Here is a 21,649-nt window from a genome sequence, read left to right as displayed (position 1 = left end):
CTCCTAAGTTTTCTCTAAATAAAGTTTTCCTCCAAAGATTTGTCACTAACCTCCTCTTCAGGAATGGCAATCTTCTCATCAAAGTAGGTGGTGAAGGGCTCCTGTGAGTGCCCAGTGGACTGGGAAAGAGATGAGTTACTATAGGCAGGGTTGAGGGTACCAAGACTGGCAGGGTCCCCATGGTCTCCAGAAGCATCATCTAAATTAACAAATTTGAGAAGAAATGAAAATGAGCAAAATACACTGACAACTCATCCTTAGTAACTTTTAAATTAAATCTTTTTTTTTTTTTAATTTTTTTTTTCAACGTTTATTTATTTTGGGGACAGAGAGAGACAGAGCATGAACAGGGGAGGGGCAGAGAGAGAGGGAGACACAGAATCGGAAACAGGCTCCAGGCTCTGAGCCATCAGCCCAGAGCCCGACGCGGGGCTCGAACTCACGGACCGCGAGATCGTGACCTGGCTGAAGTCGGACGCTTAACCGACTGCGCCACCCAGGCGCCCCTAAATTAAATCTTTTAATACCTAAATGCACAAGACCAAGCTGACTCTACTCAATTTATTTCTAATATTTTATTTATATTTTTAATAAACTAATTCCTTTCTTAAAAGTTTATTTATTTTGAGAAAGAGAGCACCAGTGGGGGAGGGGCAGAGAAAGAGAGTGAGAGAGAGAACCTCAAGCAGGCTCCATGCTGGCAGCACAGAGCCCAATGCAGGGCTCAAACTCACGAACCGTGAGATCATGACCTGAGTCAAAGTCAAGAGTCAAATGCCTAACTACTGAGCCACCCAGGCGCCCAAAATAAGTGAATTCTTTAATAGGCGATATATTCACAGGGATGGAAATTCAGGAAATAAAAAAAGCTTATGGTAACAAAGCTCCTTCTCACCCCTCTTCCCCAGTCACTCAGCTCTAGATCAGTTTTAACACTCATCCTGCAATGGTTTTCCTACTTTCACACTTCTATATTCCCAGGTAGCAATTTTTAGAACCACTTCATTTTCTTCTAAAAACACGGATGTCTAGGGCTCAAAATATAACATTCCCAGGCTGGTAAAACCTAAAATCTTAACTTTTAGAAGAAAGGAACTAAGTCTGTCTAGTTCTGTCTCCAACCCATCATTTGGTAGGACTTACTCAAAGCATCATCCTTGGACATTATACCTCTGTCAGGCTTCTCAATAAATGTGGAAGTTGAAAAATCCTGCCACAGTTCAAGCTAAAATCTGAACCTGTAGGAAAGCCACCAAGCAGGAACCCTTTGCCTCCTGACTACGGTCTGCAGTGAAGAGCTTTGGGTCACGGGGTGTGGGCACCCTTGTGATAGGAGGTCTCATCTTAGACTGGTAATCAGTGTTTCCCTGAGTCCTGCATTTCGCAGTTAATCTTAAGTGCTGGGAAGGGGAGGGTCTGGAAGAAAAGGGCTAATCTGCCAGAAAGTAGTTTGGTAGCCATCAAATGGCTATTTTGAACCACAGAGCTCTCTAATGTTAGGGTTTCCAAGAAATCCTTGCAACCTCCAATTAGAACAACAAAAGCTTTCTTTCTATAAGGAGCTGACCCACTGAGGTGAAGTGGCCCTGAATTAATGAAGATATTTAAAGAAAAGGAATGAAAATTCTAAAGGGGACATTTAGAATTCGGAAGGATTAGAGCACTCAAGAAGCTCTAATGGAATACACAGTTTAAGGTGCTTGCTCGGTATTTTATTGCTCCTCACGTTAAGTATCTGCAGTGCTGTGAAAAGCCAAAGCATTCTAAAGAATTTTATGCCAGGTCTGTGGTTAATACTGCCCTTGCAAGCATTACTGCTATAGAAACCAAACTTGTAGCTAATCTTGGCTCATCTCAGAATTGGAAATAAGACAGGAGACAGATCTCTCTAGTTATAAATCCATTTTCATTTACAGCCTAAATTAGCAGATGGTGACTGGATCGGACCTGATTGGAGCAGGTCTCTGTGATGATACTGTTGGCTAGGGAAGCGGAGTTAAGGACAGTTTTTGTTACCACAGATGACAAGAAGGAAAATATGGTCAATTTCTGTTACTGATTTAAACCTAATTCCAGGGTGCCTGGGTGGCTCAATTGGTTAAGCGTCTGACTTCAGCTCACGTCATGATCTCATGGTTCGTGGGTTCGAGTCCCTCATCGGGCTCTGTGCTGACAGCTCAGAGCCTGGAGCCTGCTTCAGATTGTGTGTCTCCCTCTCTTTCTGCCCCTCTCCCATTCATGATTTGTTTCTCTCTCTCTCTTTCAAAAATAAGCATTAAAAAAATTAAAATAAAAAAAATAAACTTAGTTCCAAATAAAAATCAGACAATAACACAAAGCTGTAAATTACCATCTGGCATCTTCTGTTCAGGACCCAATACCATGGTGGATGACTGAGTGTCCAAGTTCTTAGAATAGGATTCTGAAATGGAGAAAAGGAAGAGAGGAATCAGCAAGAACAAACTAAAAGTTTAGAACCAGCATTTTGTTACTCTGTACAACTGATCCCGTATTATATGAAAAGAATTAATCCTTCTACTGAATTAGATAACCTAGAAAATAATTAGTTTTCAGAGTATGATTGAGATATTTAATAAAAATATAAAAGTCTTGCTAATAAGACTTCTAAGCCAAACTGAAGCAAAAGGTGTTTCAGGGAAGTAGGCAAATACTTTTTAATAAGCATCCACAGAGAGGCTGCTAGGCGATTCCCCAGTTTCTGCCCTTTGCTTCCAGATTAACTCAAATATTTAAAACCAGATTGGTCCCCCTGCCTTTTACAAGTTTTTTATTTTAATTTTTTTTTATGTTTATTTATTTTTGAGACAGAAAGAGACAGAGAATGAACGGGGCAGGGTCAGAGAGAGAGGGAGACACAGAATCTGAAGCAGGTTCCAGGCTCGGAGCTGTCAGCACAGAGCCCGACGCGGGGCTCGAACTCATGAACGATGAGATCATGACCTGAGCTGAAGTCGGACGTTTAACCAACTGAGCCACCCAGGCGCCCCAAAGGACAAAGATCTGTAACCCTTTTTGATCTAGGAAACAATTTAAGCCCATGCTTCAATTTTCTGAGAAGGGGGGAGAAAAGGAGGGCCATTATTCCCCAGGCTCATATTTCCCTGAGGAGAGAGAGACTTCTCCTACGACATTTCTCATTCCCTAACCCTTCAACAACTGGGAGCAGAAACTAATCACCATGGCCTTCCCTTCTTGGGCTCTCAGGGAAAGATGAGGTACCAGGAGGAGTAGGCACAGTCTGCAGGATGCCAGAACTTCTCTCTGGCCTGCAAGGCCCAGGTGGGGGTCGGGGGACAGGGGGATGAGTGGTTGTCCCAGAGGTCCAGCACCCTGTTGGGTTAAGTTTAACTGGGGAGAGGGGAAGATGGTAGTAAGCTCATCTAGCCACAGATCTATGGAGTATTCTCCAGTCAACCCCACCAATCAGGATGATTTTTTAACATTTTGATCTGCTTATTAAGGAATTTATTTCTCAGTTGATTTCAAATTTAGAAGGAGAAAGACAAGGCAATATTTATTGTTTTTTTAAAAAAAAATTTAACGTTTATTTCTGAGACAGAGAGAGAGCATGAGCGGGGAGGGGCAGAGAGAGAGAGAGAGAGAGAGAGAGAGAGAGAGAGAGATACAGAATCCGAAGCAGGCTCCAGGCTCCGAGCGGTCAGCACAGAGACCGACACGGGGCTCGAACTCACAAACCGCGAGATCACGACCTGAGCCAAAGTCGGCCACTCAACCAACTGAGCCACCCAGGTGCCCTAAGGCAATATTTATTGTTAACCCTAACCCCCACTTAAATCCCAATAAAAACTATCCTCCTAAAAAGTTATAAAGCCTCTCCTTAGATATCTTTTACTGTATAAAGTCTTCATCTCTCTTGTCCCTTGTTCCTATCTGAACATTCCTCTACTTTCTTTTTTACATAATCTATCTACCAACATATTCTGTACCTATTTTAAAGAATTACAGAATTCAGACCTGAAGGGTTTTAGGTTTCATCTATCTTCCCGATGTAAAACATACTACCACTTACTAATTTGGAAAACATAATCTTTTACCTCTATAATCACCAATATCAAGTATTTTGTTGCAATGGACAACTAGCCATGTCCCTCCTATCAGGTTTTAAGACACCAGATGTCGAAAAACCAGCCAACAGATGCCAGTAATACTGATGATATTCAACCCCTCTTTAGCACCTCATCTAAATGAGATTTACATAGCTGACCACTCAGAGTAGCAGTAGCCACTTGGATTCCAATCACAGCACAGCCCTTTGGCCCCATTCAGAGCCTTTTTATTTTACATAGAATTCTAAGAAGCTAGGTTATCAGGTTATCCTAACCCATCATAAATTAGGCACTGCAAATCAGCTTTGGGACTATGGCTCTTACGGGAAAAGGTTTTGGGCCACTTGGTGTGAGGTAAAGAGCCCTTCTTTATACTTTGATCAACTCTGAGAACATTATTATTACTTAAAATTATGTTATTAATATTTTATTATGTATTATGTTATTATCAAGAATAACTCAACTTTCTTCCAATGTGGCCCCACTCACCAAGAACTGACTAAATTAGATTACTTTTATAGTGATGACTGAGAGCCTCTTTAAGGCACAGAATTGTTTAATGCATCTGGTGAAATTTTCTCCCCAAAATAAGCTTTTAAATTAAATTCTGAGAACAAACAATTCAGATAGTACTCTGTTTTTCCCCAAGCCTACAGTCTACAAAGGTGATAAATAATTTTAGACAGAAATATTTCATGATAAAATTTTTTACAATTGTTATTTGTATTCTATGGGACTATTCCTATACTAACTACATACAGAGCCAATAAGATACAAGAAGTCTGACCTTCTCTCTGAAATCTCAGGAATGTATTATTTTAAGAAAGGAAAAGAGATTATAGATTCCATTTTTCTCATCAAAACTTGCAGTTAACAAACTATAAGTTCCACTGTTTCCAGTGTCTACAGAACATAACGAGAGCAGGGAATAGAGAAGGTCAGTTATGCTTGGTATTTAAATCTCCATGAAAATTTAAGACTCATATGGAAGCACTGAGTTAATATTAAGACAGTTTTCCTCCCTAGGACTATGCCACCAGATCATTTCAGTCATTTAACTACATTAATAAAAAGATCAAGTTGAAATATAAGCAACCAGAATCAATCCAGCAATACTTGGTAATTATGATTAATATACCTTTGATAATATTCTAGCTCACCCTCAACCATAAAGCGTCACCTTCTTCCAAAGCCAGTAAGTTTCCTCCTGTCAAACAGCAACAACAGAAAAAATGGCACTCCTGGATACATGTACTATAAACTGTTTTATCCCATTCCTTATCAAAAGTTGTAAGAATGAGGTGCCTGGATGGCTCAGTCGGTTGAGGGTCCAACTCTTGATTTCGGCTCAGGTCATAATCCTGGGGTCGTGAGATAAAGCCCCATGTCAGGCTCCTCACTGAGCATGGAGCCTGCTTGGGATTCTCTCTCTCCCTCTACCCCTCTCCAACTTGTGTGTACCCACTCTCTCTCTCTTTCAAGACAAAAAAAGCTGTAAGAATGTTTACAAGTGGGGTGCCCGGCTGGCTCAGTCGGTAGAACAATAGAGCCATGTGACTCTTGATCTCGGGGTCATGAGTTCAAGCGCCACATTGGGGTCATGAGTTCAAGCCCCACATGAGATCAAGCCCCACAGAGATTACTTTCAAACAAATGTTTTACAAGATAAAAAGGCTAATAAAATTACATTTTCTGTCTCAAATGTTAAAAGCACCCTTTGACCCAGCAATTCTGTTTCTAAGAATGTATCCTAAAGAAACACTCATACAAGGAAGTATGTGCAAGGAAATTTCCTGTAACTCTGTTTGTAGTATCAATAGACTAAAAACAACCTTGATATCAGTCAAAGACTGGTTAAATAGACTACGTACATTCACAGGATAGAATGCCATGCGGCTATTATAATAGAGCATATCTAACTGTACTGACAGAAGACAATCTCCAAGATATATTTTCAAGTAAAAAATCCAATTTATAGACAGTATGGAATCATTTATATGGCAAGAAGAAAAAAAGAGGAGGGGGGCGCTGGGTGGCGCAGTCGGTTAAGCGTCCGACTTCAGCCAGGTCACGATCTCGCGGTCCGTGAGTTCGAGCCCCGCGTCGGGCTCTGGGCTGATGGCTCAGAGCCTGGAGCCTGTTTCCGATTCTGTGTCTCCCTCTCTCTCTGGCCCTCCCCCGTTCATGCTCTGTCTCTCTCTGTCCCAAAAATAAATAAACGTTGAAAAAAAAAAAGTAATAAAAAAATAAAAAGAAAAAAAGAGGAGGGATGATAATATACATACGTACATGTATGGACTATCTCTCAAGGACATACCAAAAACTAATAATGCTGTCCCCAAGATGAAGGAGTAGGGAAGTACAAACAAGGTCAGGTGAAAGGAAGACCTCTCACTGAATATACACCATATATACCATTTTGCACTTAAAAAAAAAATCATTTTGTCATGTACTTGTACCATTTATTTATTTTTTAATGCAAAAGTCCTATGGATTCACTCAGCTTCCAAACAAATACTTTCAGAATGTGTAGATGAACTCTGACAAAACTTCTGTAATGGATAATCAGAGATCTGCAGCTGTCCAGCTGGCAGGCATATAATATACTATCTTAAGCTTAACTTATTACTACTTTGTCTTAGTGCCCAAACAGCCATGCTCTGAAATGATGAATTGGGAATTTCACTTGAATGCAAAAATTAGAAGCTGCCTTGTCAGGAGTTTCCTGACTCCTTAATTTGGGTATCCCCCCAAACACATACTAGCCATAATCAATTCTGAACATCTAATTAACATTATCTCATGTGTTCTCTTAGCATTCACAAGAACTCTGGAAGAACAGTTAATTTTTTAAAGAACAATTTAGATAGCCCAAATCTGTTTTTAAATTGCCCCCAAGAAAGTTGAAATACTGAATGTTAAAAAACATGTAAGTTAAGGGGCGCCTGGGTGGCTCAGCTGGTTAAATATCTGACTCTTGGTTTCAGCTCAGGTCATGATCTCATGGTTCCTGAGATGGAACCGGCCATAAGTTGGGCTCCACACTGACAGTGCGGAGCCTGCTTGGGATTCTCTCTCTTTCTCCCTCTCTCTCTGACCCTCTCCTGCTGGTGCACAAACTCCCTCTCTCAAAATAAATAAATAAATCTGGGCACCTGGGTGGCTCAGTCAGTTAAGCATCTGACTTCAGCTCAGGTCATGATTTCACGGTTTGTGAGTTTGAGCTCTACGCTGACAGCTCAGAGCCTGGAGCCTGCTTCGGATTCTGTGTCTCCCTCGCTCTCTGGACCTCCCCTGCTCCCACTCCTCACTTGCTCTCTCTCTCTCAAAAATAAACAAACATAAATAAATACATACATACAAACTATTTCACCGATTTCAGAGTAGTGTTCAATATTGCAAAAGTCTCCCTAAAATTAATTGTAAAGTTTAGAGAGTAATGTTTTTGAACATTCCTCTAATTCATCCCTTTTTACCTCCCCTCCCCTCCCCTATATAAATAAAATCAAAGACAGCATTAAGAAGGCAACAAACTCTCATAGAGGGAACCAAAAGCGTTTATATGGAAGCAACTGGCTAAATAAATGTGAACAGGAATGTTTAAAGTTGACTGGCAAAATTCACAAGGTAGTCAGGAATCGCTTTTGCAAAGCATGGAAGGACTGAACATCCCCACCCTGATTTATTTTTTATTTTTTTATTTTTATTTTTTTAATTTTTTAAAAATGTTTATTTCGGAGAGAGAGAGAGAGAGAGAGAGAGAGAGACAGAGCATGAGAAGGGGAGGGGCAGAGAGAGAGGGAGACACAGAATCCGAAGCAGGCTCCAGGCTGTGAGCTGTCAGCACAGAGCGTGACGTGGGGCTCGAACCCACAAACCGTGAGATCATGACCTGAGCTGAAGTCGATGCTCAACTGACTGAGCAACCTAGGCGCTCCTCCCACCCTGATTTAGACCACAGGTGCTGCCCCAAGACCCCCACCAAAGCCCATGTAAGGAGTAACATAACATAGCATAACATAGCACCTAGAGGGTATTATGCTAAGTGAAATATGTCAAAGAGGGAAAGACAAATACCATATGATTTCACTTATATGTGGAATCTAAAAAGCAAAACAAACAAATGAACCATCTCTTAAATACAGAGACCAAACGGATGGTTACCTGAGTGGAGGTGTGAGGGAAGATGGGCAAAATAGGTAACGGGGATTAAGAGGTACAAACTTCCAGGTGGCTGGGTGAGTCAGTCCATTAAGCATCTGACTTCATCTCAGGTCATGATCTCATGGTTTCTGAGTTCAAGTCCTGCACTGGTGAGCTTGAGCCCTGCTTAGGGTGAGCCCCAATTCTCTCCCTCCCTCTCTCTCTGCCCCTCGCTCACTTGCGCCCTCTCACTCTCTCTCTCAAAAAAAAAAAGAAGTACAAACTTCCAATTTTAAAATAAATAAGTCATGGAAATGAAAAGGAAAGCATAGGGAATATAGTCAACAATACTGTAATAACATTTCACGGTGGCAAATGGGAACTCCATGTACCATGGGAAGTGTCCCATAATGTACAGAATTGTCAAATCACTATGTTGTACACCTGACTCTAATGTAACATTATATGTCAACTATGATAATTAATTTTTTTTTAACATTTATTCATTTTTGAGACAGAGAGAGACAGAGCATGTATGGGGGAAGGTCAGAGAGAGAGGGAGACACAGAATCCGAAACAGGCTCCAGGCTCCGAGCTGTCAGCACAGAGCCTGACGCGGGGCTCGAACTCACAGACCGCGAGATCATGACCTGAGCCGAAGTCGGACACCCAACCGACTGAGCCACCCAGGCGCCCTGATAATTAATTTTTAAAAAGCCTTGTGAATTTCTAAATTATTCTTAAGGATACAAAGTTTAGAATTTTTTAAATTTAGATGTAAGTGCCTATTTTTCTGTTATGAAAATGAATTTGATAGGAAATGATAAAATGAAGAAAAGACAGGTTGAGACTGATTACACCTACTTCTGTGAAGGAAAAGTGAAAAGTCCCTGTGGTGTTAGTTTAAGAAAAGGCCTGAAAACTCTAATCCTCACTACCTAAGTAGAGAATGTCTTCATATTACAATGTCTTCAGCCAAAGCCACAGAAACACACCCAGTTCACAAAGTACAAACAGTACTCCTATTGTACAATGTGCTTAATACGCATCAGGGCTTCTGTATGTGTGTGTCTCTTTCTCACTCTGGCACGATGGCCATTAAGATACCAGTGTGGACTGTTTTTCATTTTACTGACTTTGTATACTGTAGTAATAATCTCAAAATTGGGATAATCTTGCTTAGTCTCCCAGAGAACCACAATTTCAACTCAACATCAAGTTTGCTGTTTCTCACTTGAGCTGGACTTCTGAGAATCTGTTTTACAGTTGAAAGAAAAACATGACATTGAGAACACTGAATGATAAAAAAAAAAAAAGAAGAAAAAAAATGTTAAGCAGCAAGGAGAGAGGGAGTAAGAAATGGGGAGAAAGATAATGAAACTGGCTGCCTGGGTGTCAAAGATGATAACAGCTGGGAGAAATGTGGCCAGGCTGTCCAGAAGTACTGATCTTTCAAAAAATATATCACTCATCAACCAGAGACTTCAGAATTAGAAGGACCTGATACCTACTAGACAGAACACTTTCTCTGCTCATCGCTGAGGGTTAACCAGCTTTCAAACCTCTATGCTCACAAGTCAGGGTCCCTGAAGTCTTACCTCTAGAGACTGTAGCTGGGTCTTTGTTCCTCCCAATTCTCACACAGAGAGCTTCCTCTGATTTCTTCCTAACCAGAAGTAAACAGCAGTGCATTTCCCTTTGGGGGAACCAACCTGGCCTCCCAGCCTGACGCATCTATCCTGCAACTCTACGCTCTGTGAACAATTTCAAACACCCCTTTATATTGAAATAAGAAGGTCAGTATTAAATAAGCCTATACCCACTCATGCCTCAGAAAAAATGTTTTGCCCTCACACTTGCATGAGTCATTTTCCTCTGGCAAATGTAAAGAATGATTATTACTAGACTACATTCAATTCATTCATTCCAATGACACATTCTGGCCCCTCGGACGTAGCCTGGCCTTAACAATTTGAGTACATATTTTCCTCAACACATCTTTTCTTAAAGTAAAGAAAAATTATATGTACAGACAAATAACACTTACTACAAGATTCTCCAGCTGCACACCTGCCTCCTTCTGCTCTTTGGAACTTGTTTAAAATTTTAATAATTAACTTGCAGCCTTCTCCTTTCATTACCTAGGGGTTTTAGCAGTCACTTGATTACTAGCGATTAATGGGACCAAAACAAAAATAACCCAAACAAGATCACCTACCAGCAATAAGCATAAAGACAAGACTAAGAACCCCAACTTCCCAATTCAAGGTTTTACTGGAAACTTTGGTCTTCACATTAAAAAATATGTGACTTCAGCCTTAAAATTAAAAGTGGAAGAGGAACTAGATGATAAGTATATTTTCTATCATTCCTGGCCAACTATTTTATATTCCATTCCCATTTTATTATAGTTTATAATACAAACAATGTTGTATGTTATCCATGATGTCCCTGATGATGTCTGAAGGGTCTTTCTTTGTGTCTCCAGGGGTCTAGCTTTTCCAAAGCCTTATATTCTGCACATTCAAATGCTCCCTGCCTTCTTTTCCAAAATATTTTATTCAGACCACAGAGACTCAGATGGTAAGGATGACAACAACATTAGAGCAAAAGGCTTCCTTTTCTGCCTTAAACACTCAACTCTTTGAAGATGCCACTCCCTTTCCTCCTTACTCAAGCACAAGTAAAGAGGTTTCGAGAAGACACCGTCCTCTACCCTCACCAAACCCACATCCAACTTTCAACCCTACAGAAGTACTAAATTGTCTCATTCCAAAGCTAAATAACTGAACGTATACCATCCGTACTTCAGCCAAATCGGGACAGCATACTCTTTTTCACAAATTCGGAGTTTCTCATTTTGTGATTATGCTATGTGTGTCACTGCAGCTTTCGTGGAAGGGGAGAATTGGAAGACAAAACAGTCTTCCATTAGTGCCTTCCATATAACACCGTGAGAACTTAGGAGAGACTTTTAGGGGCACCTGGGTGGCCCTAAAATCAAGTGTCTGACTCTCGATTTCAGCTCAGGTCACGATCTCACAGTTCGTGAATTTGGGCCCTGCATCAGGCTCTGGAGTAGAGCCTGCTTGGGATTCTGTCTCCCTCTCTCTCTCTCTCTCTGTCCCTCTCCCCTCTCAAAATAAACAAATAAACATTAAAAAGAAATTAAAAAAAAAAAGAGACTTTTAAGCTCATGGAAAGGGTATAAATCTGTCAGCAGACTGTATTTACGTACATGGGGAGGAGACAAGGAACAAAGACACCTTTCACTCCACAGCACCCACCCAAAAGATGCTACTTTATGGATACTGTTCTCTAACCTCTAACCTTGATGTCATTGAGTCAAAACTGAAGTAAAACTGCTTAGTAGTTGCTCTGTAGAGTAATCCAAGGAACCACTGCGGATTTCCTAACAGTAAAGTAAGATTAGATTCATACCAAGCTTCCCCATTCATTAACAAGAAGTGTTGCCAGGCTGCCCAGAAATTCCCCTCCGAAGTCCCACAGCCATCCCGGAAACATGAGAAACCAAGTATACTGCAATCATGGCCTTTTTGGTAGTGGATCCAAAATAAACCGTGCCTGGGCCAAGACTGTCAATGAAGTATTTTCCAATGAAAAACTAAACAGCCCAAAAAGTTCTGAGGCTTCGTTTACTCAACACAGCTATCACAGCCATACCTAGTATAGTGATAGTTTCCAACCTTATTTAATGATACAGTAAACACCCAATAGGAAGCCTCTAATCACCCGGAATTATACTATACCTTCAGGTCAACGTTAACACCAGGGATGGAAAACAAAGGGCCTAAGGATTCATTCACAATAGGCTCACACGATTCTGAGCAAAGGGTAAGTTATAAGATCAGAATTCTTTAGACGGGAATCTTTAGCGGAAAGAAGGCACGTGTAAGTAATAAAAATTCCTACGCGCCAAGAACTAAGCACTTCATCTGTATCAACTTATTTTATACTCACTAACAACCCTGTAAGATTTATATTATCAATTCTCATTTTAAGTTCCTGGAGACAAATGAACCAGGAGGCTAAGCAACTTGCTCAAAAGTTTACACAGCCAAGAAGTGGTGCAAACTGGTGGGCCTTCCATTCACAGGAGTCACGGTCAACAGTGTCCCCCCGGTTTCACCGATATTCACTAAAATAATGGCCAGCAAACGTTTCTGGAAGCCCATTTGCCCTTGCTTCTCCTTCCACAGAATTTCTGCTTTTGCCTTCCACTTTAAAGATATGCCGCGTTCCCTTAACTTCGCAGCACTCTTCTGAAAGCAACAGACAATATGAAAATAGGCTCATTTTACACACAGGAAAACTCAAACCCAGGTTCCACAACTTCTTCCCTAATGATGCTCTTTGAAATCGTCTGGTACATGAGTCGGGGAATTGGGGCGCGGGGGAGTGGGGGGAGTGGAAAGGAATCCAAAGACGGAATATCGCAACTTTAAAAGCAGGGATACAAGAAACCGAACAGTCGGAGAGCATCCACCCCACTTCCATACCGTGTGCCCCCTATAAAAGTACCTGGAGCCAGGAAGCGGCACAAAGAGCCCTAAAACCAATCTACACGCGAGTACTCAGCGGCCTGCCCAGGCCCTTCACTCGAGGGCGATCCATGGATGTCGGCTGCACTAAAGTGATCTTTATTGTTGAAGAGGAGCGGCGGGAGGCCCAGGGAACGGGCGCGGCCCCAGGGCTCCGCAGATAAGAAGGCGGCTGCGGGGACCTTGCCCTGTGCCCGTCGCCTCCTCCGCGGCATGAAGCGGGTCAGCGCACCCTGGATCACGGGTTCCGGCGCGGCGGCAGGTCCAGACGGGGGTTCGGCCATTTCGCCTAGGCCGCGGCGGGGAAGGGACGAGGCCCCACAACCTCAGGCGTTCGCTCCCTGCCCCCACCCCCCGCCCCGCTCTCTGTCTTCCTTCGAATAAGGCGGCTCTGTCTGACCCCCCGCGCCTCAGACCCTCCCTGCCCGCACCGCCCCTCGCCGTCCCGCATGGCGCCCCGCGTGCCCCATACTGGCCCCGGCGCCTGCTCCCTGGCCCACCCCCGCGCCCTCCCGGCCGGCCTGGGGAAACTGGTGCGGCCGCGTGACCCCTGACCTCGCCCGCCGGTGGCCTTACCGGTTCCGCAGCCACCAGACAGGATGCCCTCGCGCTGGCCGCTCCATATCCCGGGAGCTAGCGCCAAGCCGGCCAACCCCCTACACGCCCCGCGATTGGCCGATAGGACCGCAGTTGCACATTCCTATTGGCTGGACTCCTCGTATTCCCGGTAGCTGCCGGCGCGCGTGGCCAGCTGAGGGCGTCCCGAGGGTCCGCCCACCCCAGGGTCAGGCTGGAGGCGGGGCCACGACGGCCTGGGCTGGAGCTGTTTCTCGCCCAGCCATTGCGAGCGCGGGTCGTGCTCAACTGAGTGTGGATGTCGGGGCTCCGGCGGTCCTGCGCCCAGTCCCGGGTCAGATCAATTTCCTACCTCAGTTAGCCGCTGCCTCACATTAGATACTGGCAGTCAAGCCCCTTTTTTTTCTGGAGACTTTGTTCAGCGAGGTACAGCTCCACCCCATAAAGTTTAGCCAACCTGGCAGGACCATATGCTCTCGTCCCCAGAGCCACACCATAGTATCTGCTGCTTCACCGAAAGCAACCCACACCCGGGAGGAATCGCGAGACATCAGCTAGTACAGCCAGTTCCACCGCATCAGATGCCCCACTCCCAAGCCTCTGTGATGAATTGTTTTCCTCCATCCTACCCGGCTGGTTCGCTTCTTCCCCCAAGCTTTATCTCTGCCTACCTAAAAGCGATCCCGCCCCAGCCCCAACCTCACAACGCCAGCCTTTCCCTGAAGATGATAGCCAGACTAGTGGTGCTTTAGAGGGAAGAAAAATTGTCTGACGAGCCACCCTCATTTTCTACAATGCCCTTTAGAGCTTCCAGTAACATTCTTAGACACCCCCCTACAGCTTATGTTGAAGATAACCAGGCTTATCTAACCAAATTGTAGGCTTAGAGAGGAAAAGAAGCATAAACCCCTCCAACTTCTTTCTCCACGTAAAAAAACTGCTAGGAGAAAATTTTATTAGATAGTAAAAAGAGTCCAAGAGAGGAGGAAGGAGAATGAACTGCAAAAAGAAAACTCCAAATCAAGTACAAAGTAAAAATCTCAGGGACAAAAAAACTGGGCTGAGTATCCTCAGTTACTCTGGTACAGGCTGGTTTCCATACAGAACTTCCCCTAGAGAGAAAAAGAAAATGCACAAATTAGTTCTGAGAATCTCTCTCCAACACCTCTGGGTAGTTTTCAGAAAGGCTTGATGAAGTCCTTCCAGACCAGAACCTTTCCTGTGGGAACTTCTGCTGCAACTAGAAAGTAAAATGGCTGGAGCCATTCATGTCCCCCTAACGGGTCTGCTCAGCTAAGCAACCTCTTTGGGCTTCCGCATGGTTGCTGGCTACTTACTGAGCTCACAGTGTGGAGCTTCATCCTTCTTAGGTTGCTTCTTCATTGTGCAGGCTGGATTTGACTTTTCCGAGTGTCGGCTCCTGCCTGTATATATGCAGACAAGTGCGCCTCCCTTGGTTAGATAAGGGCACTTGGGCTGCTCTGGGCAACACCACGTTGGTAAAGACACTGCAGGGAATTTCAAGAGGCAAACCACACCCTTCAAAGCATAATCAAATTTCATCTTTGACCTGCCATGAAAAGGGAAGCATCGTATATCTGCCACTCCCGGATATTAATGAACAATTAATTGAGTTTGAAAACGTGTATTCTAAGATTTCGTCTTTGATCCCCCGGGCAGGAGCTGGAGGCCAATCTGTGAGTGGCAGTGGATGAAAGGGGTGGAGTCAAAGGAATTGCTTTCCTTCAGGATGCCACTCCCCTTGGTGTGAAGCTAGTTAGGGCACTTGTACCACGGCAGCATGTGCACAAGGACTCTGCTCCCATAAGGTGTTAGCTGAAACCAATTAGCCCCAAGCCTGACAGTCCACTAGTATTTTCCATAGGTACGTGCAGCACTGATGCAATTATGAGGAGTCTCACGGTGTGGGTAAAAGCACCGCCCAGTCTGTCCCTTGGGATCTGAGGGACCCGCTGGCTCAGGCTGGTCAATCAGTGATCCACAGGCTGACAACAAAGACATGCGAACCCAGGACTGGGGCATCTGCTGGAAAAGAAAAAGAAAAACAAAAACGAAAACCTGAGACTGTAAAAAAATCCAGAGCAAGCCCAGAATTTCTCAATCTGGGAGAAGGGGAATTGAAAGAATGAGGAAATCATGCCTCTGGCAAATAGTTTAGTAGGCCAGCTGGAGGCAGAGGTGGAAAGGAGACATGGGGGCGGGGCAAGTAAGAAGAGTGAAGTGGGATACTGGGAGGAAGAAGTTGCTGCCTTCAGAAACTTTTCTCATAGTTTTAAAGAAAATCTGCTTACTACCACAAAAACATATGCAAATAAGTGCGACAGAAAGAAATGTCTTAGAATGGAAAAGAAAGAAAAGAGTAATGGATTCATATTGGTCAAAGTAGGCTTCTAGCAGGTGGCTCTGCTTCCTATTCAGAACAACTGTAGGGTCAGAAGATATACAAATCTCTTTCCCGGATCCCAGATGAAGATCTCTTTGTTCCAGGGCACGCACAAATACTAAAAGTCGTATCATTACAATGTGCCCTGCTCCTTGTCCTTGTGCTACCTCAGACAAGTTCCCCAATGCAGAGCTGCCTTAGATTGAGTGGGGCACCGATTTGTCCCCCTTCCCAGGAAAATATGTACACACGAAATCATCCCTGAACTAAAATGTTGGAGGAAGAAGCCCTATTTTGGTTTAGGAGTTCCAAAAACAGGAATGGATTTTACAGTGAGACTCTACCATAGCTCCTGTTTCGTTTACTCAACAGTTCCCCTGGTATATACGCTCCACTCATGCCTTCCAGGTCCGCGATTCTCACTGACATTAATTGCATTCTTATTATGTATCCGTATCAGACACCACATATAACATGTCACAAACATGAGCTAGGCTTTGAACACAGATCTGTTCTTGAAGAACCAGCGCTCAACTACCATACCATTCTGCCTCTGTTGTGTACACCTAAAACAATTCCCTTTCATTCAACTCCAGCTCAAAAAAACGATCTCTTGTAAATTCCCTGAATATCCCACATGACCACAGTAGCCAACTCGTTTCTGGGTAGATGTTAATATGTGTTTGTGTCGCGCGTGCCCTTTATCGAAATAGGAGACTTTTCCTTCCATGCTTTACCTTTGACCCACCCTCCAAGTATTCTTTTTCATGCTTTTGTTTTCCCTGAAACAGCTGCTAGGAATTAACTCCTCCCACCCCTCCCCTTCCTTACCTGGAAAACTCGTTATTATCATTTGAGCTTCCCTTAAAATATCCCCCTCCGTGATGCATTCCCTGCCTCCTCCAGGCTCCATTAGCCCTCTATTCTGTCTTTGACCCAAGCAATTTTTTTTTGCTCTACTCTAGCACTGGCTCATTCTGTATATACCTATTGAGAATCTACTGTGTGCCAGGCATAGATGGGGTGATACAGATATAAACACAAATAAGATAAGCACAGCCTCTTACAGGGTTATTGTTTTGGTGCATCCCTTCTCCCACTAACTTGTTAGCTTCTCAATACGGGTGATTATCTTATCTTTGTACACCTGCTAACAAAGGCCAGCTATATGGGAGGTGTTTCATAAACGGATTAGCCCACTTTTTAATATGTTATGGCTGACATACTGCCTGACAAGGCAATACAGAATAATAATTAGGATGTGTTTATATTAATGTATCTATTTCCAAAGTTGAGTCTTACTACCCTAAAAACATTCCTCCCTCGAATCTGCTAGCCTTGTAAAGCTATTGCTGTGATAAATGTTGGAATGCACAGGCAGGATACCCCTTGAGAATAAAGGACTTATGACCCCAGCTGTTGAAGTGGGCACACTGCGGGCAGGTGGCCCTCAGCTGTCACGTCATGCCTCTTTCTTAGGCAGCCCACACGGAATGACTGATGTATGTAGGAGCGTAAAGATTCATCCCTCTCACCCCAACCAGGAACAGCTCTGAAAGTCAGCTGAGCCTTCGTCCTGCCTCACAGCCCGACTTCTCCTTCTGTGCAGATTTGCTTCCCTTACCTTCGTGGTGATCTCAAGAGCACTTCCTAATAAACCTAGTGCTTCCAACACAGAGTTGGCTTCCCTTCTTACTTCTTCTTGTTGTAAAACACAAAATCAAGGTCTCTGAAAAAGTGACCCGCACTTACTCTGCTTCCTGAACACTCCTTTATTTTTCCACCCTTTGTGATCTACCCCGGTAATTACTTTCTTGTTAGCTAAATAACATCATCATTGGCCATCTATGGTCAGAACCCACAGACTCTTGAGCTCTTACCACATTTGAAATGTCATACCACTCCTCTTCCTTCCAACTCTGTTTCTTTGGATTCCATCATACTGTGCTCTCTGGGCAGTTCTATTTGGATCACGCTTCCTCTACTTTCTTCAACTGCTACTTTTCTTCTTCTTCCTACTCCTTAAATGTTGGCATTCCTTAGGTTCAACCCTTGGTCCTCTAATTCTACACAATCCCTACAACTTCAGTGTAACAATACCGGGACCCACCCAGCATTAGAGACACTATGGGACAGCTTGGAATAACGGAAAGAGCAACCTCTTAAGAGTAACACGGACCTGGATTTGAGGTCTAGCCAGCTGGGAAACCATGGGTACGCTCTTAAATCTTTGTGTTGATAGGGTATGATAAGTGGGTATGATACTAACCTCTGAAGGATATTCTCTCTATCGTTTGTTCCCCAAATGCACCAATGTTCTTTCTTGCCTCCCCACCTTTTCACATGCTGTGCGCCTGCTGGAACATTCTTGCTCTACACATCTTTCAGCTGGGCCTATTCCTACTCACCACTGAGGTCTCACTTTAAATGCTTCTTCCTCCAAAAGCCTTCCACGAGCCCAAGTGTCTGAGTAAGGCATGTTTTCTATGTAGTCCTATGATATACTATACTGTATTCTTCCCTTTCCCATAACACTGAATTGCTTTTGTGGTTTGTATTTCTCCTTGAGAGCCAGAACTTTATCATGTTCACCGGTGTGTCCTTGGGGAGGAGTCCCAGGCTGTGATAGCATCCCTTCACAGCCATGCCACCATTTCACCTTCTTGACAATGATTCCCAAAGGCCATTACTCTCTGTACCCTCTTTCCCTGAGCTACACCTGCCTCTTGGACTTTCTCCTCGCATGTCCAGCTAGAAAGTCAGCATTACTATATCCCCAACTATCCTCCTTTCTCTTCAAACCAGGTTGTTCTTACAATTTCCTTATATTCCCAGTTTCTAGGACTTGAAAACTGAAGGTTATCATGGATTTCTCATCTTCCCTTACATAAAATAATGGTAATTATGTAGCCTACCTGCACAAGGTCAGTTGTCCCCTTCTATTTCAACTGCTACCTTCCTGCTTAGGCCCCCATAGCTCTGACCTCCACATCCTCAATTTCCTCCTGATCAATCTATTTCTCTTCCCCACTTAGAAACTTCCTATAGCCTACAGAGTAAAGAAGGAAAGAGGAGATCACATCAACTGAGTGCCACTTGATGCCACGTGGAGGATATTTTACACACATTACCACATTAAATACAGAATAGACTTTTCATCTGGCATTCAAGATCCCCACACCATGGTTCCAGCCCTCCTTCCACCTCATCTTCCACCTCTCCACCACGCAAACCTTTCCTTTCGGTTGAATTTCCTATTTTCTTTCCCCAACACACCCTGGGTTTGCCTGACCCTGTGCTTTTGGCTCCTTTTGTTACCTCCATTCACAGTTCTAGTCTCCATTTTTTAAATCCTTTTTATCAAAATTTGTTTTTAAATTTGTTTATTTGGGGGAGGGAGAGCACGAGAAGGGGAGGGGCAGAGAGAGGGAGAGGGAAAGAAAGAATCCAAGGAGGCTCCAAGCTGCCAACACAGAGCCTGATGTAGGGCTCGATCCCACAAACCGTGAAAGCGTGACCTGAGTCAACATCAAGAGTTGAACATTCAACCAACTGAGTCACCCATGTGTCCCTCTAGTATCCATTTTTCAAGGCTCAACTCAAATACCACCTGCTCCCTTAAAGCCTTTCCTGATTCTCACGGGATATGACTTCTGCTGCTCCAGAATCTTTGTGAGGGCTTTTTTTTGGGGGGGGGCTCAAATTTTTCCTTTTATTAATTATTTGAGCTTATTCTCTAATTTTTGCCAGTAGAGTATGAGCTTCATAAAGATAGCTGTACATACATTATTTTTTTATTGTTCACTGCACCTAGTAATATACTTAGCACATCCTTTAGCACTCAATAAACATTTGTGATCTTGAACTTTAGCTTGGATTTGACTTTACATATATATGACCTGTAAAAGTGTTTTTCAAACTGAGTCTCAATCCATCTTACTGAATGATGAGGTCAATTTAGTGGGTCACAATCCGAATTTTTAAAAAATGAAATAGGTTGGGGCACCTAGGTGGCTCAGTCGGTTGAGTGTCTGACTTTGGCTCAGGTCATGATGTGCTGGTCATGTGCTGACAGCTCAGAGCCTGGAGCCTGCTTCGGAGTCTGTGTCTCCCTCTCTGTCTGTCCCCCCCGCCCCCCACCTCAAGCATAAGTAAACATTAAAAAAAATTGTTTTTAATGAAATAGGAAATATCAAAGAATGTTATAAGTACTAAGGTAGGTATTGCTTTGTAAAACTTTAATGATGTGTGTGTGGCTTCTTACCATAGCAGTCAAAAAAAGGTGGAAAAGCACCACTTTAATACATATGCATTATTTCAGTCAGCTGATTACAAGCTCCTTGATGACAGAAAGCAGATCTGACCAACTCTAACCTTAAGATCAGTGAGAGCCAACCCCCTACTCCTGAACCTCACTCATTCCAGAAAGCTGCCCTAGGAATTAAAAGAGGGACTCAAGGCAAACAGCAAGGTCCTATTAAGTGAGCTTCTCCTCTGTTAAGAGAGACAAAAAATAAATAAATTCATGAAGAAATTCTACAAATACTTAAGAAAGCAGATGGAAAACTATAGACCAGGCCTTGGATTTAGCACCAGAAGACCCACATTAGAGTTCTCGCTCTGCTGTTCACTGTGTGATGCTGAATGAATTGCTTGATTTCTTGAGCTTCAGTTTTAACCAATTAAAAGAACAACATATACCCCGCCTCACATAACTGTATTAAAATTAAATTTTATATACACACGAAATTATTTTGTAAACTATAAAAATGTTCAAAAGTTTTAGATAAAAACCTGCATGTGTCATTCAGTAAAAAAGTGAAAACTAATGGGGCACAAATTATACAGCTAAATGGGCACGAGGTGTGATTTTCATTTTGTTTTGTGATGGTCAGTGACACCCAGAAACCCATTCAGACTGGTGTGCTCAAAGGGAACTGAATCATTCACATAAGTGGGAAATCCAATGGCACATCTAGCTTGAAGCAGGGCTGGATCTGAGGACTCAGATAATATTGCCAAGCTACTGTCCACCTGTCTTTATCTAACTCTCTCTCTCTCTCTCTCTCTCTCTCTCTCTCTCTCTCTCCTCTGTATCCATCCTAGAATGATTTTATTCTCAAGCAAGTTCTCCTTGCATGGGGGAACAATGGCCACCATCTGCTCTGGGCCAATGTCATCCTCACAACTTGGAGTATCTCTTTCCCTATTGTTCCGGCAAAAGTGTTGGGGAGGGCTCTGTCTGATAACCTAGCTTGGGTCATGAACCAAGTCCCAAGCTGAAAACAGTGCCCAGGGGTGCCTGGGACACAAGCTGACCGTTAGAGCTAGGGGGTGTGGTCAGCCCTACTGGAGTCATCTGAACTGAAAAAGAGATTGGTAGGGAGTCTTCTCCAGGGGTCAGAGATTCAGAATGACAGAGATTCAGAATGACCAAGTTTCTAAAGCTGAATAGGATTAGTTTAGAAAGACTTCATGGTTCCTTCTGTTTAGCTTCACCATAGAACAGCAGAGGAATGTTTGTTCCATTTCATTTATTTAATAAACATAGCACTGAGGATCTACTATGTGCAAGTGCTGTTCAAGGCACTGGAATATTGTAATGATCAAGATATACAAATGTCCTGCTCTCAGAGAACTTACATTCTGTGGGGGAGACCAATAATAAACAAGTCAATAAATATAAGTGAGAAAGTAATAAATTCTATTAAAAAATAAATTTGAGGGGCGCCTGGGTGGCTCAGTCGGTTAAGCGTCTGACTCCAGCTCAGGTCATGATCTCACGGTCCGTGAGTTCAAGCCCCGCGTCGGGCTCTGTGCTGACAGCTCAGAGCCTGGAGCCTGCTTCGGATTCTGTGTCTCCCTCTCTCTCTGAC

General features: G+C 43.4%; 1 protein-coding gene across 4 annotated transcripts in view; it reads right to left on the bottom strand.

Moving 5' to 3' along the window:
- Positions 1-18,867, bottom strand: part of SLC11A2 (solute carrier family 11 member 2) — a 37,442-nt gene extending 18,575 nt beyond the window's left edge. Inside the window, exons 1-4 of one of the 4 annotated variants that reach the window (XM_040488135.1) lie at positions 18,689-18,867; positions 14,707-15,415; positions 2,351-2,422; positions 51-199 (exon numbers count right to left, since the gene is read on the bottom strand). In XM_040488135.1, coding sequence (XP_040344069.1) covers positions 51-199; positions 2,351-2,422; positions 14,707-14,932 — 447 coding nt within the window. In that variant the 5' untranslated portion in view covers positions 14,933-15,415; positions 18,689-18,867. Of the gene's footprint in view, positions 1-50; positions 200-1,143; positions 1,256-2,350; positions 2,423-12,773; positions 12,875-13,369; positions 13,489-14,706; positions 15,416-18,688 lie in introns of those variants that run through there. The other 3 variants (XM_040488136.1, XM_040488137.1, XM_040488138.1) reach the window with 3 other exon arrangements.
- Positions 18,868-21,649: the final 2,782 nt, after the last annotated feature.

The sequence above is a fragment of the Herpailurus yagouaroundi genome, unplaced genomic scaffold (genome assembly GCF_014898765.1).
Source record: "Herpailurus yagouaroundi ecotype Mexico unplaced genomic scaffold, PumYag 166, whole genome shotgun sequence".
Classification (NCBI taxonomy): Eukaryota; Metazoa; Chordata; class Mammalia; order Carnivora; family Felidae; genus Herpailurus; species Herpailurus yagouaroundi.
Note: the sequence above shows the minus strand (reverse complement) of the source record. Positions and strands in the feature narration are given on the sequence as shown.